The sequence below is a fragment of the Canis lupus genome, chromosome 20 (assembly GCF_003254725.2).
Source record: "Canis lupus dingo isolate Sandy chromosome 20, ASM325472v2, whole genome shotgun sequence".
Taxonomy (NCBI): Eukaryota; Metazoa; Chordata; class Mammalia; order Carnivora; family Canidae; genus Canis; species Canis lupus.
The window spans coordinates 58,170,967-58,188,737 of record NC_064262.1 but is presented as its reverse complement, the minus strand read 5'-3'; the positions used below and the strand labels follow the sequence as shown (position 1 = coordinate 58,188,737).

The 17,771-nt window shown below is 66.6% G+C and overlaps 2 protein-coding genes across 5 annotated transcripts; one reads left to right on the top strand and one right to left on the bottom strand.

Moving 5' to 3' along the window:
• Nucleotides 1–18: 18 nt before the first annotated feature.
• Nucleotides 19–12,031, top strand: PTBP1 (polypyrimidine tract binding protein 1). 3 transcript variants are annotated; one of them, XM_025456645.3, is made up of 15 exons: nucleotides 20–160; nucleotides 2,219–2,249; nucleotides 5,480–5,555; nucleotides 5,869–6,041; nucleotides 6,123–6,269; nucleotides 6,360–6,530; nucleotides 6,619–6,729; nucleotides 6,801–6,975; nucleotides 7,211–7,288; nucleotides 8,001–8,149; nucleotides 9,302–9,335; nucleotides 9,769–9,861; nucleotides 9,946–10,162; nucleotides 10,260–10,337; nucleotides 10,432–12,031. In XM_025456645.3, the coding sequence occupies exons 1-15, from the start codon at nucleotides 153–155 to the stop codon at nucleotides 10,562–10,564; spliced, it is 1,674 nt and encodes a 557-aa protein (XP_025312430.1). In that variant the 5' UTR covers nucleotides 20–152; the 3' UTR covers nucleotides 10,565–12,031. The 3 variants fall into 3 exon arrangements, with proteins under 3 accessions (XP_025312431.1, XP_025312430.1, XP_025312432.1); XM_025456647.3 differs by lacking the exon at nucleotides 20–160 and adding an exon at nucleotides 1,168–1,277; XM_025456646.3 differs by lacking the exon at nucleotides 7,211–7,288 and having other exon boundaries at nucleotides 19–160.
• On the bottom strand, nucleotides 11,535–17,537 carry PLPPR3 (phospholipid phosphatase related 3). 2 transcript variants are annotated; one of them, XM_025456644.3, is made up of 7 exons: nucleotides 17,454–17,537; nucleotides 17,007–17,113; nucleotides 14,859–15,044; nucleotides 14,633–14,774; nucleotides 14,363–14,558; nucleotides 13,972–14,284; nucleotides 11,535–13,707 (listed from the first exon to the last, which is right to left on the bottom strand). In XM_025456644.3, exons 2-7 carry the CDS (start codon nucleotides 17,079–17,081, stop codon nucleotides 12,334–12,336), a joined length of 2,286 nt encoding a protein of 761 aa, XP_025312429.1. In that variant the 5' UTR covers nucleotides 17,082–17,113; nucleotides 17,454–17,537; the 3' UTR covers nucleotides 11,535–12,333. The 2 variants fall into 2 exon arrangements, with proteins under 2 accessions (XP_025312429.1, XP_048953534.1); XM_049097577.1 differs by lacking the exon at nucleotides 17,454–17,537 and having other exon boundaries at nucleotides 13,972–14,145; nucleotides 14,227–14,284; nucleotides 17,007–17,251.
• Nucleotides 17,538–17,771: the final 234 nt, after the last annotated feature.

Sequence of the window (17,771 nt, the reverse complement as noted above, 5' to 3'; positions counted from 1 at the left end):
CCCTCCCCGTGGCGGGAGCCAATGGGCAGAGCGCGCGGGGGACGTGTTCGGGCGTCTCCGCCATTTTGTGAGTCTATAACTCGGAGCCGTTGGGTCGGTTCCTGCTATTCCGGCGCCTCCACTCCGTCCCCTGCGGGTCTCCTCTGTGTGCAATGGACGGGTAAGCACTGCCTCGCCGCGCCCCGCGACGGCCTCCTCGCGCTCCAGCTTCCCCCTCGCCGCCGCCCCGGGCTGTTCGGGGCCGCGGCCCGCGCGTCGCTGCGCCTCCGCCCGGGTTCGCGGGCGCCTCCGGGGTCCCTCCCCTCCGCGGGCCTGGGGCGCGGGCGTGCGGGAGGCTGCCGGGGGCTGCGGGGCGGGCGGCGCCTCCGGGCCGTGGGGGAGGGGGCGGGCCGGGCCCAAGCCCCGCTCGCTTCCGGCCTCCGCGCGCCTCGTCGCGAACGCACGCGGCGGCCGCGCGGCCCTTCCCGCTTCCCGTCCGCGCCGCGCGTGCGCGCGCGCGCGCGCACGCGTCAGGCTTCGCGCGCGCAGCGTGAGCCTTGCGGCGCCCCGTACCCCCTTCCCGCGCGCCGCCGGGCCCCCGCGCCTGCGTGCGCAGCGCCCCGCGGCCCCGCCGAGCAGTGCGCGTGCGCGGCCTTTCCCGCCGCGCGGACTCTGCCCGCGGCCTCCCCCGCCCGCCGCGGGCCCGGGCGCGGCCCCGAGACGCCGCCCTCCTCCTGCCCGGAAGGGCGCGGGCCCTCCTCCGCCCCCGCCGGCCGCCGGCCCCTCCCCGGCTGCCCACAAAGGATGGCCGCGCGCCCGGCCCCCCGCCCCCCCTTTGTTCCCGCCCGCGGGGGGCGCTCCCGGCCGCCGAGCGGAGCCCCCGGGGCCGCGGCGCCGTCGAGCTGCCCGAGCCGGGCCGGCCGAGACCTTTGTCTTCGGGCTGCGGGGTCCGGGTGGGAAGGGGCGAGGCGGCCGGAAGCGGCTTTCCGCGGGGCTGTCTCCTTCCCGCGTGCCCGGGCTCGGCCCCGGCCGGCCGCCCGCTTATCTCCTGCCCCCGGGCGGGTGCGGCGGCCCGGATGCCGGGGGGTCACGTGCCCCGGCGCCGGGGCTGGAAATGATAGGTTTCGGGGCTGACTCGGGCCCAGGCGTCGGGGAAGGCGGTGGGGGCGGAGGGGTCGCGAGCCGCGGCCGGGCCGCCGGGGTAGGAAGCCCGGGAGCCGCGTGCCTTTCATTCCTTGGGGTTTTCTGGGACGCTCTCTTGGCTCAGCGAGGTTTTGAACGTCCGTGGATGGGAGTTCGTGAGTTTTGCCCGGAGCAGTGGGGAGGGGAGGGGCGGGGAGGGGCGCCCGGGGCGGGGAGGGGCGCCCGGGGGGAGGGCCCGCAGCTCGGCGGCCCGGGCCGGACGGGGGAGCCGAGCCCTCCCCGAAGCAGCGGGAGATGGTGCCGGCGGGGCGGGCGCACGGGGGGCTCCGGGGCCTTGTCCCCGCCGGGCCTCGAGCGCTCGGGGCAGAGCCTCGTCGCGGGCTGAGCTCCGGGAGCCCTGGGCCGGCGCCGGGCGAGGCCGCGGGGCTCAGCCGCCAGGGAGCCATGTTTCCTTCCCGCCTTCACGGCCCGCCTGGGGCAGGGAGAAAGTCCAGTCACGCGGAGCCGGGTTGATGAGTAACCTGTGTTAATTTTATCTGATGGCTTTAGCTGAGCTGTCTCCCTTCCTCAGGAACGTTCCATCTTCCGACTTTGAGTCCCCATTCGTGCCCCAGGGCCTAGAAGCCCCCGTTTTCACTGGTGCTCGTCCCTGCTTGGAAACATTCTCTGAGCACTTCCATTGTTTAGGAAAGCAGACCACAGTACTTGGACCTCAGCTGGAGCCTCAAGGGTCTCTCCTGGGGCTTTGAAGAGGGGGCGTCTTTGTCTAGGGGCAGGTCAGGGGCGGGGCCGGGGTCTTGCTGGGAGGGAGGGAAGCCGAAACACAATGGTGGCTCCTTTTCAAGTTGAGGTTACAGGACGACGTTCACTTCCCTGCCTTCAGTGGTCTAGTTGGCAGAGGGCCTCCTGGGGGCAGGGGGGCGTCATGCTGCCAGAGGCCAAGCTGTGGCCTTGGGGGACTCTCTGGGGGGCCCTCTGGAGCCCCGGGGCAGGGATGGGACAGGGACGGGACAGGGACGGCTCCTGCCCGGCCTTTCCCACCTGCTGAGATGGGGAGCACACCTGGCTAACTGTTGTCCTTTTTCTCTCTCTACAGCATTGTCCCAGATATAGCAGTTGGTACAAAGGTAGGCACCTCTGGCTCGGCTTCCTCACTGTGCTTGCTCGGCCTGAGTTCACGGCGACCGTGTGGGCCTGTCTGCTCCTGCCGCAGAGCGCTCCGTGTTGTCCTTGTCCGGTGTGCAGACCCCCTTCTCTTTCCCAGTTCTGTCCCAGGCTTTGGTCTCAGGCCTCATGGGCTCGTGGTCCCTCAACAGCAAATGCACCTTCGGCCTTCACGTGGCCCTTTTCTCCCCAGCTGAAATCTAGAATTGGCGAGAGGCCTGCTTGTGCCTGTTGCCAGTTGAGGCAGGCTGTGCGGGGCTGAAGGGGGCATCTGCACACCCCTGGATTGATGGTCAGCCCATGCTTACATCTCCAAGCAGGCTGTGAGGAGGGTGGTGGGACCAGCGGACGCGCGGCGTTTCTGCGGCAGTTTGGGCCTCCTTTTGATGTTGTGGTTTGGATAGTTTTTGCTCTAAAGGGTCCCATAGACTCTGTGAGGTCAGGGAAGAGCGGAGTACCGCATTCTTTCCGTGCAGGACTTCTATTACTTGTGTGTCTGAGTAGTAGGGAAGGCAAGTGTCGGAGCACAAAGCTGGCAGAGGTTATCTCCCCACAGTGAGGGGGGCCGAGGTGGCTCTGCCCCCACTGCGCCCGGGAATGTGACCTCCCGGGGAATCCTGGGGCTGACTACGCTCTGCTGGTTAGTCGCTTACCAGTTCCAGGCTGTGACCCTGCCCTGGCTGGGAGCCAGGGGAGTCCCCCCTCCCTGGCCGTGGTTCCTGAGCTCCCTGAGCTCCCTGCAGGTGGCTCAAGTGACCTGAGCAGCCAGCCAGCCAGCTGGTTTCTGGTCAGTCGGCCATGGTGCCTGGGCTGGGTTTCACTTTTCCCAAGTGGGTTCTTGTCTTCACACGCTGCCTGTCCTGATCTTCCTGCAGATAAAACCTGTTTGTTCAGTGGCAGGAGGGGAGAGGGACTTTCATCTGGAGCATTTGTAACAATCACAGAAAATGTCTGGATTGCAAGTAATCCTCCCCCTTTCTGTGGGAGCTGCTTTCCAGCTGGAACAGCTCTTCGGCGGCTGTCCTTGGAAGGGTCCCCTCTGGGCCATCCTGTTCCCAAGGGACCTTTGCTTCCAGAGTAAGAGCTGCTCAGACAGAAACCCTGGGGGTGCTCTCTGGGGGGGGGGGGGCACTATCTCCCACCCGAGGCTGAGGCGCTCCGCCAACAGGGCCCCCCTGAATCTGCCCCCCGGCCTACCCGGAGGGGTTGCACAAGCTGTGGGACGTGAGCAGTGTGGAGGTTCTCGGCTATCCATCGAGGAAGAGAAGGTCCTCGCATCGCCATTCACGGCAGAGCTGCCCTGAGCTCAGCAGCCAGTACACTGCTTGAGGCGTTTTTCCCCGGTAGATGCTAACGCTAGTGGGGCCCAGCTGTGCCCACATCCCAAGGCCTGTGGGTGGCCTTGATGTCACCGTGGCTGTGGGGTGCTGTTGAGGGAATGGGAGTGGGAGTTGACAAGTGGGCACTTTGCCCTCAGACGCAGGGTGGGGGGCCAGGAATGCTGCCACTGGTGGAAGTCGCAGCCCACCCGTCACTAGTCAAAGCCTGGGGCGCAGAAGCCCCCGAGTCCAGAGACAGAAAAGGCTTTCCTGAGGCTCGGGCAGGTGGGATCTTGACGCGTCTCTACTCGGCGTGTGTCCTGAGTATCTGGGGTCCCACGTGGGCCTTTGTCTGGGCCGCGCTCACTGGGGAGCCCTGAAGCCCCCTCCTTGGCATCAGGACAGCCTGCAGCTGGTTGGTGGTTTTTGACATTTTGCTTCTTCGTGTCAGACGATGGCCTGAGAGTCTGTTCATTCCTTTCTGAACCCTGGTGTCGGGTGTGGGCACTTCCTCTGCATCCGTGGCCTCCAGATTCATGTGCTGGGGGGATCTCCGCAGATGCTCACCCGTCCTGAGGTGGTGGTTTGGGAACAAGCCCACCGAAGCTGCCTCCGCTGCCTGGGGCAGCCATTCCTGGTCCTTACCCAGAGGGCAGTCCGTACACCTCTTGGGCCTTGTTCAGCTGGGCTGCTGGGCTTGGAGGCTCTGAGGGGTCCTCGGGCAGCCCAGCACTGGTGGGGGAGGCTCCTGGCGGGAGATGAAGGGGTGAGTGGCTGCCAGGCAGGCCGCTTGGAGGAGGGGCCGAGGGGAGGCGGCGACCTTGACGCGAGAACAGGTGGGAAAGGCAGCTTGAGGGCGAAGGGCTGAGTGGTGGAGGCCCAGGTGGGCTGGTCTTTCCTGTTCCTGCCGCAGGGCGGCGCAGGCCTCAACCCAGCCAACCTCCTGGCTCCCAGCTTTGCACCCACAGATTCCGTTTGAGAAGTCCCTCCTGGTTCCAGGTGACAGGGTTCAGGCCCCAGACCTGGGCTCTGGGCTGCCAGGGGGAGAGGCGGGCAGTGGGAGCCCAGTCTGTGAGGCTTGTGGGTCTCATGGTGCTTGGGTCCCGTGCAGCTGCTCGCCTTGCGTGGAGTGGTTCTGTCCTCTGGCCTCACCCAGGGGAGGGAGGGCTGCCTGCCTTCTAGCCCCGGGTCCGTCAGATGCTCTGGGCGGTGGTCTGAAAGCAGCCAGTGGGCAGGAGGTTTGTGGAAGGACAGCAGCAGGGTGCAAGTCACGGAGCCAGGCGAGGGCGGGCACCCACGCTGCTTCCTCGGGGCCTTGGCGGGCTCAGCTGGGTGCCCCCGCTCCTCACTGGATCGCACTGCCTGCTGTGCGGAGAGGTAGTATTTCTGTCTGTCCCGGAGCCACGGGGGCGAGGCTCAGGTTCCCTCAGACGCCTGGAAAATAGGGCAGGCTCCTGTGGCTCAGCAAGTGGCTGCAGCGCGACAAGGGGGCTTTGTTCCCTGGGCCTGCCAGCAGCCCTGTGGTCGTCGAAGATGGTCTTACGGTCGTGACGTGGGCAGGGCTGCAGCTGAGCTCTGTAGGACAGAGTGGGCAGGGCTCAGCCCCAAGTGGCTGTTGGTGTGAGGCCCCGTCCGCACAGGAAGGGGCCTGCAGAACGTGGATTGGAAGTGACAGACCTGCGGAGCTCCTACAGGTGGCAGGTCCCCGACCCCTGCTTTGGAAAAGGAGCAGCGTCTTGAGATTAGGACCATGAGGCATTGGGGAGGGAGGTGCGGTCTTTTCTCCAGGCCAAGTTGCAGAGAGGGGAGGCACAGCGGGTCTGGGGGGTGGGCTGGTGTCCCGCTCTGCTCCACACACCCCATCTCTCTTCCAGCGGGGATCCGACGAGCTTTTCTCTGCCTGTGTCACTAACGGACCCTTTATCATGAGCAGCAACTCGGCCTCTGCAGGTAATGCCCTGAGCACGGTTGGGTACCCCTGGCTGTTGGGTCCCTGGCTGTGGGCGCCCCTCCTGTCCCCGCACGTGCGCTCGGCTGCTCTGGAGGATGCTCGGGGTGAATCGGCCCGGCCATTGTGACCTGGGGCCTGGTTGATTGTCACCTGGCTTCCCTGTGGGCGGGTTGGCGGGCACCAGGCATGGGGCACTTGTCCTTGTAGTGACTTTCCAGAGTCCGGGAAGAAGCCGGTTCTGGGGAGAGGGGCAGATTGCTTCATGGGGGCCTGGACGGTGCTTGACACCATAGAAACTACTACTCTTTTCAGCAAATGGGAACGACAGCAAGAAATTCAAGGGTGACAACAGAAGTGCAGGTGTGCCCTCCAGAGTGATCCACATCCGGAAGCTCCCTGGGGACGTCACGGAGGGCGAGGTCATTTCCCTGGGACTGCCCTTCGGGAAGGTCACCAACCTCCTGATGCTGAAAGGAAAAAATCAGGTACCTGCCTCAGCCACGTGCGCCCCCTGTCCCAGGAAGGCCCCGGGGGTCTGGTCCCGGCTCACACCCCTGCCCTGCCAGGCCTTCATCGAGATGAACACAGAGGAGGCCGCCAACACCATGGTGAACTATTACACCTCCGTGACGCCTGTGCTGCGAGGCCAGCCCATCTACATCCAGTTCTCTAACCACAAGGAGCTCAAGACGGACAGCTCGCCCAACCAGGCAGTAGGTCTCGGGGTCTGGGGTGCGGTGCCCTCGGGTGAGAAGCAGGTCACGGCGTGGAACTCGTGGCGCTAACTCCCCCTGCCCCCACAGCGAGCCCAGGCAGCGCTACAGGCCGTGAACTCCGTGCAGTCAGGAAACCTGGCCCTGGCTGCCTCGGCTGCCGCGGTGGATGCTGGGATGGCCATGGCTGGCCAGAGCCCGGTGCTCCGGATCATCGTGGAGAACCTCTTCTACCCAGTGACTTTGGACGTGCTCCACCAGGTGAGGCCACCGCAAGCGTGTGGCATGCTGCCCCAGACCCCGGCTCCGGCTGTCCCCAGGCAGAGGTTGACGGCTCCTTCTCTTACAGATCTTCTCCAAGTTTGGCACCGTTTTGAAAATCATCACTTTCACCAAGAATAACCAGTTTCAGGCGCTGCTGCAGTATGCCGACCCTGTGAGCGCCCAGCATGCCAAGCTGGTGAGTGGGGCCCTGGGATGCCCGCCCGGCCAGCGTGGGGCCCGCAGCCGCTCACTGCGCTCTCCCCGCAGTCGCTGGACGGCCAGAACATCTACAACGCCTGCTGCACGCTCCGCATCGACTTCTCCAAGCTCACCAGCCTCAACGTCAAGTACAACAACGACAAGAGTCGTGACTACACGCGCCCAGACCTGCCCTCTGGCGACAGCCAGCCCTCGCTGGACCAGACCATGGCTGCTGCCTTCGGTAAGACTCCTGGCGCGGTGCCCAGGACCACTGCGTGCCGCGGGAGGCGAGGATGTGTAGCTCAGTCTCAGTGCCCCAGGCGCCCCGTGACGCTGACTCTGTGCCCAGGGAGGTTGGAGCGTGTTGCTCCTTACGTGGCCAGGACTGCCCACTGGGTGTGGGGTCGCGGACACACACAGCCCTCGCTCGCGGCGGAGGTGGTGGGTGCGATGATTAGTGTCTCATTTGTTTCTAGGTGCACCTGGTATAATGTCAGCCTCTCCGTATGCAGGAGCTGGTTTCCCTCCCACCTTTGCAATTCCTCAAGCTGCAGGTACTCAAACGCTTGACCTTGGTCCCGTCGATTGTGCATGCCCACACACCTTTCCAGTAGCTCTGCTTCCACGGGCACCTGACGTGGGCGCAGGCTCGGGGGGAGCCCGCCTTCCTGGGTGCGGGTCTCTGGGTTCCCCGAGGAGCCTGGACAGGGCAGTCGTAGGACAGGGCCGTGCACAGAATCCGCTAACCCCACAGTCTCTGGTCTGGTTCCCTTAAAGCACCTCCCGGGCGAGGACGAGCGCGCACGGTGGTTGGAGGGATGTGTCCTTAGTAGATGAATTTAAGTGGCCTGGTAAGCAGAGCGGCATGAGCCGGGTGGGCGCACCTGAACGTCCCTCCCGGGGGCCGGCCTGCCCTCGTGACAGGCACGGGCCTGCTGTGTCCCGCCCGGTTGTCGTCTGCATGGTGACGGGCACCTGCATGCACGCACGGTGGAGGCCCGCCTGGGGCTCGATTCTGCATCCACTGAGCGGAGCTTTTGTACTGTTTGGCGCATGTAGACGGGTCCAAACCCGGCGCACCCTGTGCTGTGAGGAGAGCGAGGAGGCGCCAGCAAGGCTGCGCGGTGGGCACCGGGCCCAGAGTGGCCACGGCACCTCCTGCGTGTTTCCTTTGCATGAGGACGGGCAGGACCAGTGCTCGCCTCTTGGCAGAGACCCTGGGCGCCGCCGCTCACCTCTCGACTGCCTCCCCCCTCCCCCCTCCAGGCCTCTCCGTTCCTAACGTGCACGGGGCCCTGGCTCCTCTAGCCATCCCGTCGGCGGCAGCGGCGGCAGCAGCGGCGGGCCGGATCGCCATCCCGGGCCTGGCAGGGGCAGGAAATTCTGTCCTCCTGGTCAGCAACCTCAACCCCGAGGTACGTGCCTCTTCTTTCCAGGCTGTGCGTCCCGGAAGCACGAGCGGGGGAGTCACACTCTGGGATCTTAGTGCACACGGCAGCAGGCCGAGCTCCTGTCCGCCCCAGGCGCCGGGGTCCCTCTGGGGCCTCCCCCCACCCCCGGCCCGGGGCACGGTGCAGCCCCTCTGCGCTGGCCTGCTCCCTGCCTCCTTCCTTGGCGCTCAGAGTTCTCTTGTTCTCCTTTACGCCTTGGTTTACGTTTCCAGTTCGTAATACGCAGAGTTGAAATGTTTTTCGATAAGTGAAAGCGGCCCTCCTAGTCTGTGGCCCAGCGAGGCGCGGTCTGAAGAGGCCTGCCTGTGGCCGAGGGGCGGCGCCCGCAGCCGCGGTCCCGGGGGTGGCGATCCTGCGCCCAAGCCCGTGGCTGCCTTTGGCTCAGAGGGAGCTTGGGTGAGCTGACGAGGGCTCGCGGTCTCTAACTGCTGAAACATGGGACCGGCTTTAATGAGCGTCTCAGACTGTTCTGTCCTCTGTCTGCCCCTCCTGTGACTTCCTGGCCGAGGCGGCCGCGGCTCTCCGGGCCGGCACTAGAAGCCCTCCACTAACAGACTCCGCCTTGTGCTTGTGTGAGCCTGGTTCAGAGGCCCGTCCGCGGCGAGCAGGAGCCTCGCAGGAGCCTCGAGCAGGAGCGGGAGGCGGCCGCGGGGTCTCCTGCCCGCCGCGGGGAAGGGCGCTCTCCTGCCTGTTCCGCGAGGTGAACCCGTGACTGTGTAATGTGTGTAGATCTTGACTGATGGAGCGCTCGTATTTCTTATGTATTTACTGACCTGTGTTTTTTTGCTACTTTTTTTCTTTTCTCCCCTTCCCCTTTCCCAATTTTTTTTCTTGCCCTGATCCGGAATTTCTTTGCCAACTGACTGCACGGTACTTCTGCTTCCTGTTGTTGCTTGAAACAAAACAAAACCATAAATAAATAAAAAAACAAAATTCCCCCTCAAACCCTGCTCTCCGGAAACCAACCTGCCCTTGAATATTAACATCCTGACAACTTCATCATCCATCAACCTGCACGCCTGCGGGGCTGCCTCCTCGTGGTGGACGATTGGCAACTCGCCCCTTGACCTCTCCCTTTCCCTGTCCCTCGCTGCCTTGCTCTGCTGTCCTCTAAAGAGAGTCACACCCCAAAGCCTCTTTATTCTTTTCGGTATGTTATCATTCACACTTTTATTACCTTGTTTTCATTTAATTGAGGTTATTTTTGACGCCCTAAGATGTACTATGAGTTTGCAGTTGGGCATCTGCCTCGTTACGTGGCTTGCCTTCGGTTTGCGTATTTATCCTGATTCCGTAGACGCATGGTTTATTGCCCTGCATGCTTTTCGAAGAGTTAAACGTGTTGGTAGCATGCTAAAGTGATGGTTCTTGGCAATTGACCTTTCCTGGATTTTATGACTTCTCTGCTGAACGTAGTCTTCTGGTAACATCCCCTGTGACTAGACGCAGGTGCCCAGAGGCAGAATAAGCAAACCTTCAGGAAGAGCCAGCCCTGTGCGGGGTGTGCGGGGCGTGGGGGCTGGCGGGGGAGGCGGCGGCGGGGCCCCGGGCGGCTCAGTGCCCCTGTCCCTGCGCTCTTGAAGGCGTGTACGGCGACGTGCAGCGGGTGAAGATCTTGTTCAATAAGAAGGAGAACGCCCTGGTGCAGATGGCCGACGGGAGCCAGGCTCAGCTGGGTAAGGGCACGGGGGCACGAGGAGCAGCGGGGGGGGCAGCCCCTGCCCGGGGCACCGTGGGTCACCCGCATCCTGCCTCCCCAGCCATGAGCCACCTGAACGGGCACAAGCTGCACGGGAAGCCGGTGCGCATTACGCTGTCCAAGCACCAGAACGTGCAGCTGCCCCGCGAGGGCCAGGAGGACCAGGGCCTCACCAAGGACTACGGCAATTCACCCCTGCACCGCTTCAAGAAGCCGGGCTCCAAGAACTTCCAGAACATCTTTCCACCCTCGGCCACCCTGCACCTGTCCAACATCCCGTATGTGCTGGGGGGGGAGGTGGGGGGGGTGGGGGGGGAGGTGGGGGGGGGGGCCGCTCCCCGAGGAGCAGCGATTGAGCCCCTTGTCCGCCCCCAGGCCTTCTGTGTCCGAGGATGACCTCAAGATCCTCTTCTCCAGCAATGGCGGGATCGTCAAGGGCTTCAAGTTCTTCCAGTGAGTGTGGGCCCCGCCCCCTCCTCACGGCCCCGCCCCCTCCTCACGGCCCCCACGTGCCCTGACTGGGTCCCCCCACACCCCTCCCCCCCAGGAAGGACCGCAAGATGGCCCTGATCCAGATGGGTTCGGTGGAGGAGGCCATCCAGGCGCTCATCGACCTGCACAACCACGACCTGGGCGAGAACCACCACCTGCGGGTCTCCTTCTCCAAGTCCACCATCTAGGGCCGCCGCGGACCAGCCTGCCGGCGCCCGGCCACAACTTCCATCATTCCAGAGAAAAGCCACTTTAAAAAGCAGCTGAAGTGACCTTAAAAAGACCAGAGATTTTATTTTTTTAAAAGAGAAATCAGTTTACCTGTTTTTAAAAAAATTAAATCCGATTCACCTTGCTCACCCTGGGGAGATGGGGTGCCGGCCTCAGGCTCCAGGTGACGAGTGGACAGTGCACCCCGCTCCCTCCCCAGCCCCCCCAGCCTGTGCCTTCTGCAGCCTCTGTGGGGTGGGCGCTCCCAAACCTCGACTCGGCTTTCTTGTGCCTTAAAACCCGCTGCTGTGGCAGGGCCCTCTCGCGGCAGCAGACGCGGGGGCCGGGGGGGGTGGGCCTCCCGCGTGGATCACGCGCCTGGGGCAGCGGGAGGCCGTGAGCTGCAGGGTCCAGCCGGCACCCCCAATCCGTTTAATCAAGTGTGTGATTCTCCCCATCCCCGGCCCCAGGGACCCTGGCGTGGGGCGAGACCCCGAGGGTGCCGTCCCTGTCCTTCAGCTCGGAGCTCTGTGTCCACTGTAACCTCTGTATTATGCTTTGATGCAGTTGCAGACATCTGTGCCTAGCAATATTTCCAGTTGACCAAATATTCTAATCTTTTTTCATTTATATGCAAAAGAAATAGTTTTAAGTAACTTTTTATATAGCAAGATAAAAATGGTATGAGTGTAATCTCCATTTCCTACTTGTGGTATGACCTTGGCATACTGTACTTTTCTATTTTATTCCTTGTAATGAAGTCGCAGGGCAGGATCTAGTTTCCAGGGCGGGCCGGCTGGGGGCCGGTGCAGGGGCCCCGGTCCTTCCCATGACACCTCCAGATGCCTTACTCACACCTAACCTGTCCTCCTGCGGGGGGACAAGCGCTCTTAAACGTTCAGGGTTTCCTCTTTCCTGCAGATTTTGGACCAAAGTTTGTTTTTTGGGTTTTCTTTTTTCCTTTTTTTTTTTTTTTTTTTTTTTTTTGTCTGCCTCTAACGCTGGGGCCCCAGAAGGTGGGACAGCAGCCCCCAAGTCTTAACTGTCTCCCGCACATCGTCCTGCACTCACGGGTCCAAGGGGCTCCCGTGCTGGCCAGCCCCTCCCTCGGGCCTGGACCCTCAGAGAGTCCGTGTTGGGGTGGAACAAGGGTGTAAATATTTATAATTTTTTTATACCTGTTGTAAAACGAGGGGCAGCAAACATGGTTTTTTATAAAGGTGACACAGATGTATATTTTGGTAACCCGCACTTACAGGCTCAGTATTGTGACGGGGACCGCGGCGCATTCCACGGCCCGCCCCGGCGGCTTGTAATGCAGAGAGAACCGAATTAAAGCGATTTTACAACTCCTACCTTTTCTGTAGGCTCATTCTTCCCGTTCCCATTGTAGAGGGCAGCTGGCCAGTCTGCTGGACTTTGAATAAATGTCTCTGCACCCTGCACTCGATTTCCCTTTTTATTCCGCCTGCTTGTCTTCACTGCTGTTTCCTTCTCTGAGTCTAGCTCTCCGTCCCCTCCCCTTCCCTCTGGGCAGAGTGGGTCAGGGGTCGGGGGGGCCTAGGCTCTGGCTGCCCTGCAGCTGCCCCCCACCCCCACCCCGGGGGAGTCCACGTGGGGGCCCCAGGCCAGTAGGGCCAGTGACTCAGCCAGGACTCAGCCGGAATGGACCGTTTATTGTCTGATCTGATGAAGTGCCCCCCCACCATGGCCTCCGCTGCACCCCATGCGGCCCCCCGGCCCCCACTCAGTCCTTGAACCGCCGGGCCGCCTGCATCTTGCGGTAGTAGCTCTCCGCCTCCGCCTCGGCCTCCCGCTCGCCCAGCGCCAGGCCGCCCGCCTTGCGCCTCAGCGTGGACTCGCGGCTGGCCGCCCCCAGCGCCCCGTCGGCCAGACCCAGTGGGGGCAGCCCCTCGCCCGTGGCCAGGTTGACAGTGGCCATGGCCGCGAAGCGCGGCTCCTCCTGGTCCACGTCGCTGATGGACGAGCCGGGGGACACCCCCGGCGGCTTGGGCCCGCCGCGGAAGCCGCGAGCCAGGTCCCCCAGCTCGTAGCCCCCCTCGCCCTCCGCCTTGGCCGCGCCGCCCGCCGTCTTCCACTCCCAGGGCCCGTTGCCCGCAGACAGGTGGACCACCGGGTGGTGGGGCGCGTGTGCGTCGATGGTGATGATGCTGGCGGAGTCGCGGTCAGACGGCGACCGGTACTGCGAGGAGTCGGAGCTGGCGCTGGAGGACGAGGCCGTCTCGGCCACCTTGGGCCCGGGCCCGCCCGGCGCCTTGGACATGGCGATCACCTGCAGCAGCCGCGGCGGGTTGGCCACGCGGGGCTGCGCGGACGCGGCGGCCACGGCGGCCCCGCTCTTCTCGGCCATCATGAGCCACTTGGCCCGCACGGCCGCGCTGCTCTTGGGGGACAGGCCGGCGGCCGCCTGCACCCCCTCCTCCGGGATGTGCACCAGCGGCTGGGGCCCCGCACGCGGCGGGAGGATGACCCGGGGCCCGAGCCCCGGCCGAGCCTGGACGGTGGGGTAGAGGGAGGGCGGGGCCGGCCCCCCTTCCTCGCCCTCCTCCTCCTCCTCTTCCTCCTCCTCCTCTTCCTCCTCCTCCTCTTCCTCCTCCTCCTCCTCCTCCTCCGCCATGGGCTCCGCGGGGGCCCGCAGGTGCCCGGGGCTGGCCTCGTCGGGCAGGCCCAGGCCGCGGCCCTCCAGCGACTTCTGCTTCCACTCGCTGATGAGCTGCTTGGAGCGGGAGGCGTCGAGCGGCACGTGGATGGTCATGTGGCGGCGCGCGGGGTCGTCGAGCGAGGGCGTGCTGACGCGGGGCAGCGTGTGGCTGAAGGTGACCATGTTCTCCTTGCCCATGGGGCTGCGCGGTGCCAGCAGGTCCGCGTCCACGCTGGCCCGCTTCAGGCTGCCCAGGGAGCTCTTCTCCCTGGCCACGGGCCGGGGCACGCCTTCCAGCCGCCCGGGCGGGCCCAGCTCGTCGGTGCTCACGGACTTGTTCTGCTGGTACACCGAGTCGTGGCCCCGCTGCGTGAGCGCCCGCAGCGCGTCCTTGGCGGGCGCCGGCGCCACCGGCTTCTCCGCGCTCGGGGCCTGGAAGTTGCCCACCGCGTGGCAGGCCTGCGGGGGGGGGGGGGGGGGAGGGCTGAGGCCGGGCTTCTCCCCGGGCCCCCGCTCGCCAGGCCCGCCCGCGGGGGGCAGGCCCGGCCCTCGGTGCGGAACCGGGCGCGGTCCCAGGCTCCCCGCGGGGCGCGCGGTCCAGGCCGCCCGGCCTCTCGACATTGGGCAAGTCGGAGCCCCCAGATTCTGACTCTGGCATTCCGAGGGGGACACTCGCTGCCAGGGCCTCCCCCCAGACCCCTCGGGCCTTCCCCCGTGCCCTACCAGGTAGGCAGCGATGCCAGCCCCGATGAGGAAGCCCGCGTAGACATCCACCGGGTGGCTGCGGTACTGCGTGATCTGGGTGAGGCCGCACACGCCCGCCGCGATGGCGAAGGCGAACACCAGGATGGGTTTCAGCAGCTTGGTGGTGTCCGAGATGACGGAGTTGAAGTACATCTGGGGGTGGGGGCGGGGGCAGGGGCGGGTCAGCGGAGGCCGCGCTGGGGCCCGGCTCCGGCGGGGGCGGCAGGGACTCACCGACACGTAGACGGCGGCGAAGGCGGACAGCGTGGCGTGCTGCGACGGGAAGGTCTTCCTGCAAGAGGCGGCGGGTGAGCGGCGGCTCCGGGTGCCCCGTGCCCTCCCGGCGGGGGCGGGGGTGCGGGGAGCTCACCGGGCGGACAGGATGGCGTGGGTGTCGTGGCCGGAGCAGATGTCCTGCGTGATGTAGGGGTTGGCCTCACACGACGTGCCCAGCAGCGTGTAGTTGGGCTTGCACACGGTCAGGAAGAAGGGCGCGTGGTAGCCCGTGGCCAGCTGGATGACGTCGGTCACCAGGGCGGTGGCGCACAGGCCGAACACGTGCACGCCTGCGGGGCAGCGGGGTCAGGGCGGGGCGCGGGCACGCGGAGGGCGGGCGGGCGGGCTGCCGGCGGGGACTCACCCACAAAGCGCACGGTGCGCCGCAGGAAGGAGTTGAAGCTGCAGCCCCCCGCGTGGATGCTGCCCTCCGCCCCGCCGGGGCCCCCGCCGCGGCCCCACAGCCGGGACTGCACGCAGTACAGCAGGCCCTCGCCGACCATGATCTGCCGACAGGGAGGCCTTCAGCCGCGGCCGGCCCCCGCCCCCGCCCCCGCGCCCTCACGCCCCCCCGCCGCGCCCCGACCCACCGACGCCGCCGGGGCAGCAAAGGCCAGGCTGAGCAGCATGAGCAGTGGGATGAGCTCCTCGTTGGTCTCCACGTAGGGCATGGAGAGCGTGCGGTCGTAGCACTGGAAGCCCACCTTGGCCGGCTTGAAGAGGTCGGTCAGCTCCAGGAAGTACAGGGACACGACGGAAGACGCCACTATGGGGAGCTGCGGGCGGCGGCGGCCGGGGTCACCCTCCACGCCCCGGGCGCGGCCGGCCCCCTGCCCCCCACGACGACCAGGGCCCATCGCCGCGGGAGCGTGGGGCACTGCGGAGCTCAGATCCGAGCAGGACCCCGGCCCTCCCCGCGCCCTGCACCTGCCCTGGGGGCCAAGGCCCTCACAGCCCAGCACCCAGGGGCCCCGGCCGCCTCGGAGGGGAGGAAGCCGAGGAAGCCAAGAGGCCTGTTCGCTGCTGCCCGGGCGGCGCCGTAACAGGGCCCTCGGCCCCCTCGTCCAGCCCTGACCTGGGGGGCCCCGGGGGGGGGGGAGACGCCAAAGTTGGGTGTGTAGGAACTGGGCTAGAGTCCAAGGAGCACGTATGGAGCGCCTGCTGCATGCAGGATGAGGCCCGCGGCAGTGGAGTGAAGGGGTTCACGTTCACAGCCATCTGCTGGACTTGAATCCTGGCCCCACTGCTTCCCCGTGCCTCAGTTTCCTCAGCGGAAAGCGGGGATGATCGAGTCACCAGCTCCCAGGGCTTCAAGGTATAAGAACAGGTACATTGGAGGTGCCTACGCCGTGCCCAGCGCCATGACTCCCTCCTCCGTGACCAGGGGCACAGGTGGCTGTGGGGGGGTGGCCAGACCTCGTCAGGCTGGGCCCGGAGTTTGAGGCGGGGCCTGGGCGGGTGCACGGGCTGAAACCCTCCGCAGGAGGGTCCTTGGGGGTGTAGCTCTGAGCCCGTGCCCCGGCTTCCAGGCGGTGTGGTTCCAGCTGTCGTGCCTGCCTCTGTCCTCTGGCCCCAACTCTGCCCCCCGGGACTCCACTGGAGGCCGCCACCCCCGGAGGGTCCCTCCGTGGCCCCCACTTCTCCCCGCATCCCGAGACCCTCACCCAGGAACACCAGAGAGCCCGTCGGGCCCAAAGGAAGAGGATCCACGAACGTCACGCGTGTGAGGCTCCCGGGGGAAAGCAAACCGGACCAGGCCCACGGCCTTGCATCAAGGACCCGTCAAACCGGTGCCAGAGCAGACATGGGCACATGAGACACCGCGGCCTCTGTGGGGGGAGCCTTGGGGTCCTTCCCGAGAGACTGGCCTGCTCCCCAGGGACACAGGCCAGCAGCCCCTGGATGTCCAGCTCCCTGGGGTGCTGGCTCGGGGCCGCTGGGTCAGCGGGAGGCTGAGCGCCCCCCGGGAAAGAAGCCAGGAGCACACACTTGCCTGGAGAGGTGGCAGGTGGAGGGTTACATGTGTGACAGATGTGAGTGGGTGTGCAACGCTCTCAGGGAGGACCCAGGTGAGAGCAGGGGGGTGAGGGAGGCTGTGGAGGGAGCGGCTCTGCAGCGACCTCACGACCCCCCATATGGGGACCTGAATGCAAACCCGAGAAACGGTCAGACCTCCCACCCCTAGTGGGGAGACGTGCTGTGGCTGTGCGTGGGGTGGGGGGCGGTTGCTCGGCTTGGGCCCCGCTCATGCACCCACAGCCCACTGCCCGCCTGGGTGCCCTGTGGACGGGGGCGTGGCCACAAAAGGTGTGGACGCCGAGTCCCAGGTGGGTAAGCGCCATGGCTGCCGTGAGCAGCGCTCAGTGGGCCAGGGGCTGCACCCACGTCTCCCTGTTGCCACGTTCAGGAAGCCCTCCCGAGGGCCAGGCCTGACCCACGAGACGGTGCCCACCGGCCACCTGCCTTCCCCACGGCAGAGGAGGGTCCTGAGCCTGGACCCGGGCTGGCGGCGCCCCCAGCACCCGCTGCAGCCCCTGCAGGTGACCCGAGCCCCCCAGGCCCCCTGCTCCTCCCTCGGCCAGCACAGCCCTGGGCGGCTCCGGTCCTGCTCGCCCTGCGCAGCCCCAGCCCGGGCACCCCGGTGACACCCTGCCCGCCGGCTTCGGGCGCACGTCCCCGGTCCCCGGGTCCCCAGGCGGGGGCCAGAGGCCTGTGCCCGCCCGGCGCCGCCCCCTCACCTCCACGAAGTAGAAGCAGGGCAGCAGCGTCATGCTGTCCTTCGGGGTCTTATTCTTCTCCTTGGTGGCGATCATGGTGCGGCGGGCTCGGGCTCGGCGGGCCGGGGCTGCAGGGACAAAGGCGCTGGAGGAGGGGAGGCGCGGTCCGAGCCCGGGCCGGGGGGGACCCGCTGCGCGCCGCCTGCGGGGAGGGGCGGGCGGACGCGCGCCCGAGCCGCCCGGGGAAACTGAGGCCGGGGCGGTCCCCGCGGGCTCCCCCCGCGCACTGCGGCCCCGCGCTGCGATCCGGCCGGGCGCGCCCCGCATCCCAGACGGGGTCGGGCGGGGCCCGGGGAGGGCGGGCCGGACGGGTGCAGGGGGCCCGCGGGGGCGCCCGGGGCGGGGCGGGGGAGGGGCGGGGACGGGGGAGGGGGAGGGGCGGCCCGGCGCTGCACCCGAGGCCCTCACCTGGCGCTCGGAGGGCGGAGCCGGCGTCGGCGCGGGGCGGGGGCTGCGGCGCGGAGAGCACAAAGCGCGGCCCCTCCCGCGGGCGGGGGCGGGGGCGGCGGGGAGGGCGGGGAGGGGAGGGGCGGGGAGGGAGGGGCCCGGCCGAGACCCCGCGCCCGCCGAGGCCGATGCGCGGCGCCAGGGGCGGGGCTCTTTGTCTCGGCGCGTCGGGGGCCGCGCGTGTGCGTCCGCGGCGGGGTCCTCGGGCGGCCCGGGGTGCGCGCAGGGCTCCTGCCTCGGCGGCCGGGGGCCTGGGGTCTCGGGGGGCCTGGGGGTCTC

Coding starts and splice junctions, on each gene's coding strand:
- PTBP1 (XM_025456645.3), top strand. Junction 6,042..6,122: donor TGCTGAAAGGAAAAAATCAG/GTACCTGCCTCA, acceptor CTGCCCTGCCAG/GCCTTCATCGAGATGAACAC. Junction 8,150..9,301: donor TCAGCAACCTCAACCCCGAG/GTACGTGCCTCT, acceptor TGTCCTCTAAAG/AGAGTCACACCCCAAAGCCT.
- PLPPR3 (XM_025456644.3), bottom strand. CDS start 17,081: ATGATCGCCACCAAGGAGAAGAATAAGACCCCGAAGGACAGCATGACG. Junction 14,559..14,632: donor GCGCACCGTGCGCTTTGTGG/GTGAGTCCCCGC, acceptor GCTGCCCCGCAG/GCGTGCACGTGTTCGGCCTG. Junction 13,708..13,971: donor CTGGCATCGCTGCCTACCTG/GTAGGGCACGGG, acceptor CCCCCCCCGCAG/GCCTGCCACGCGGTGGGCAA.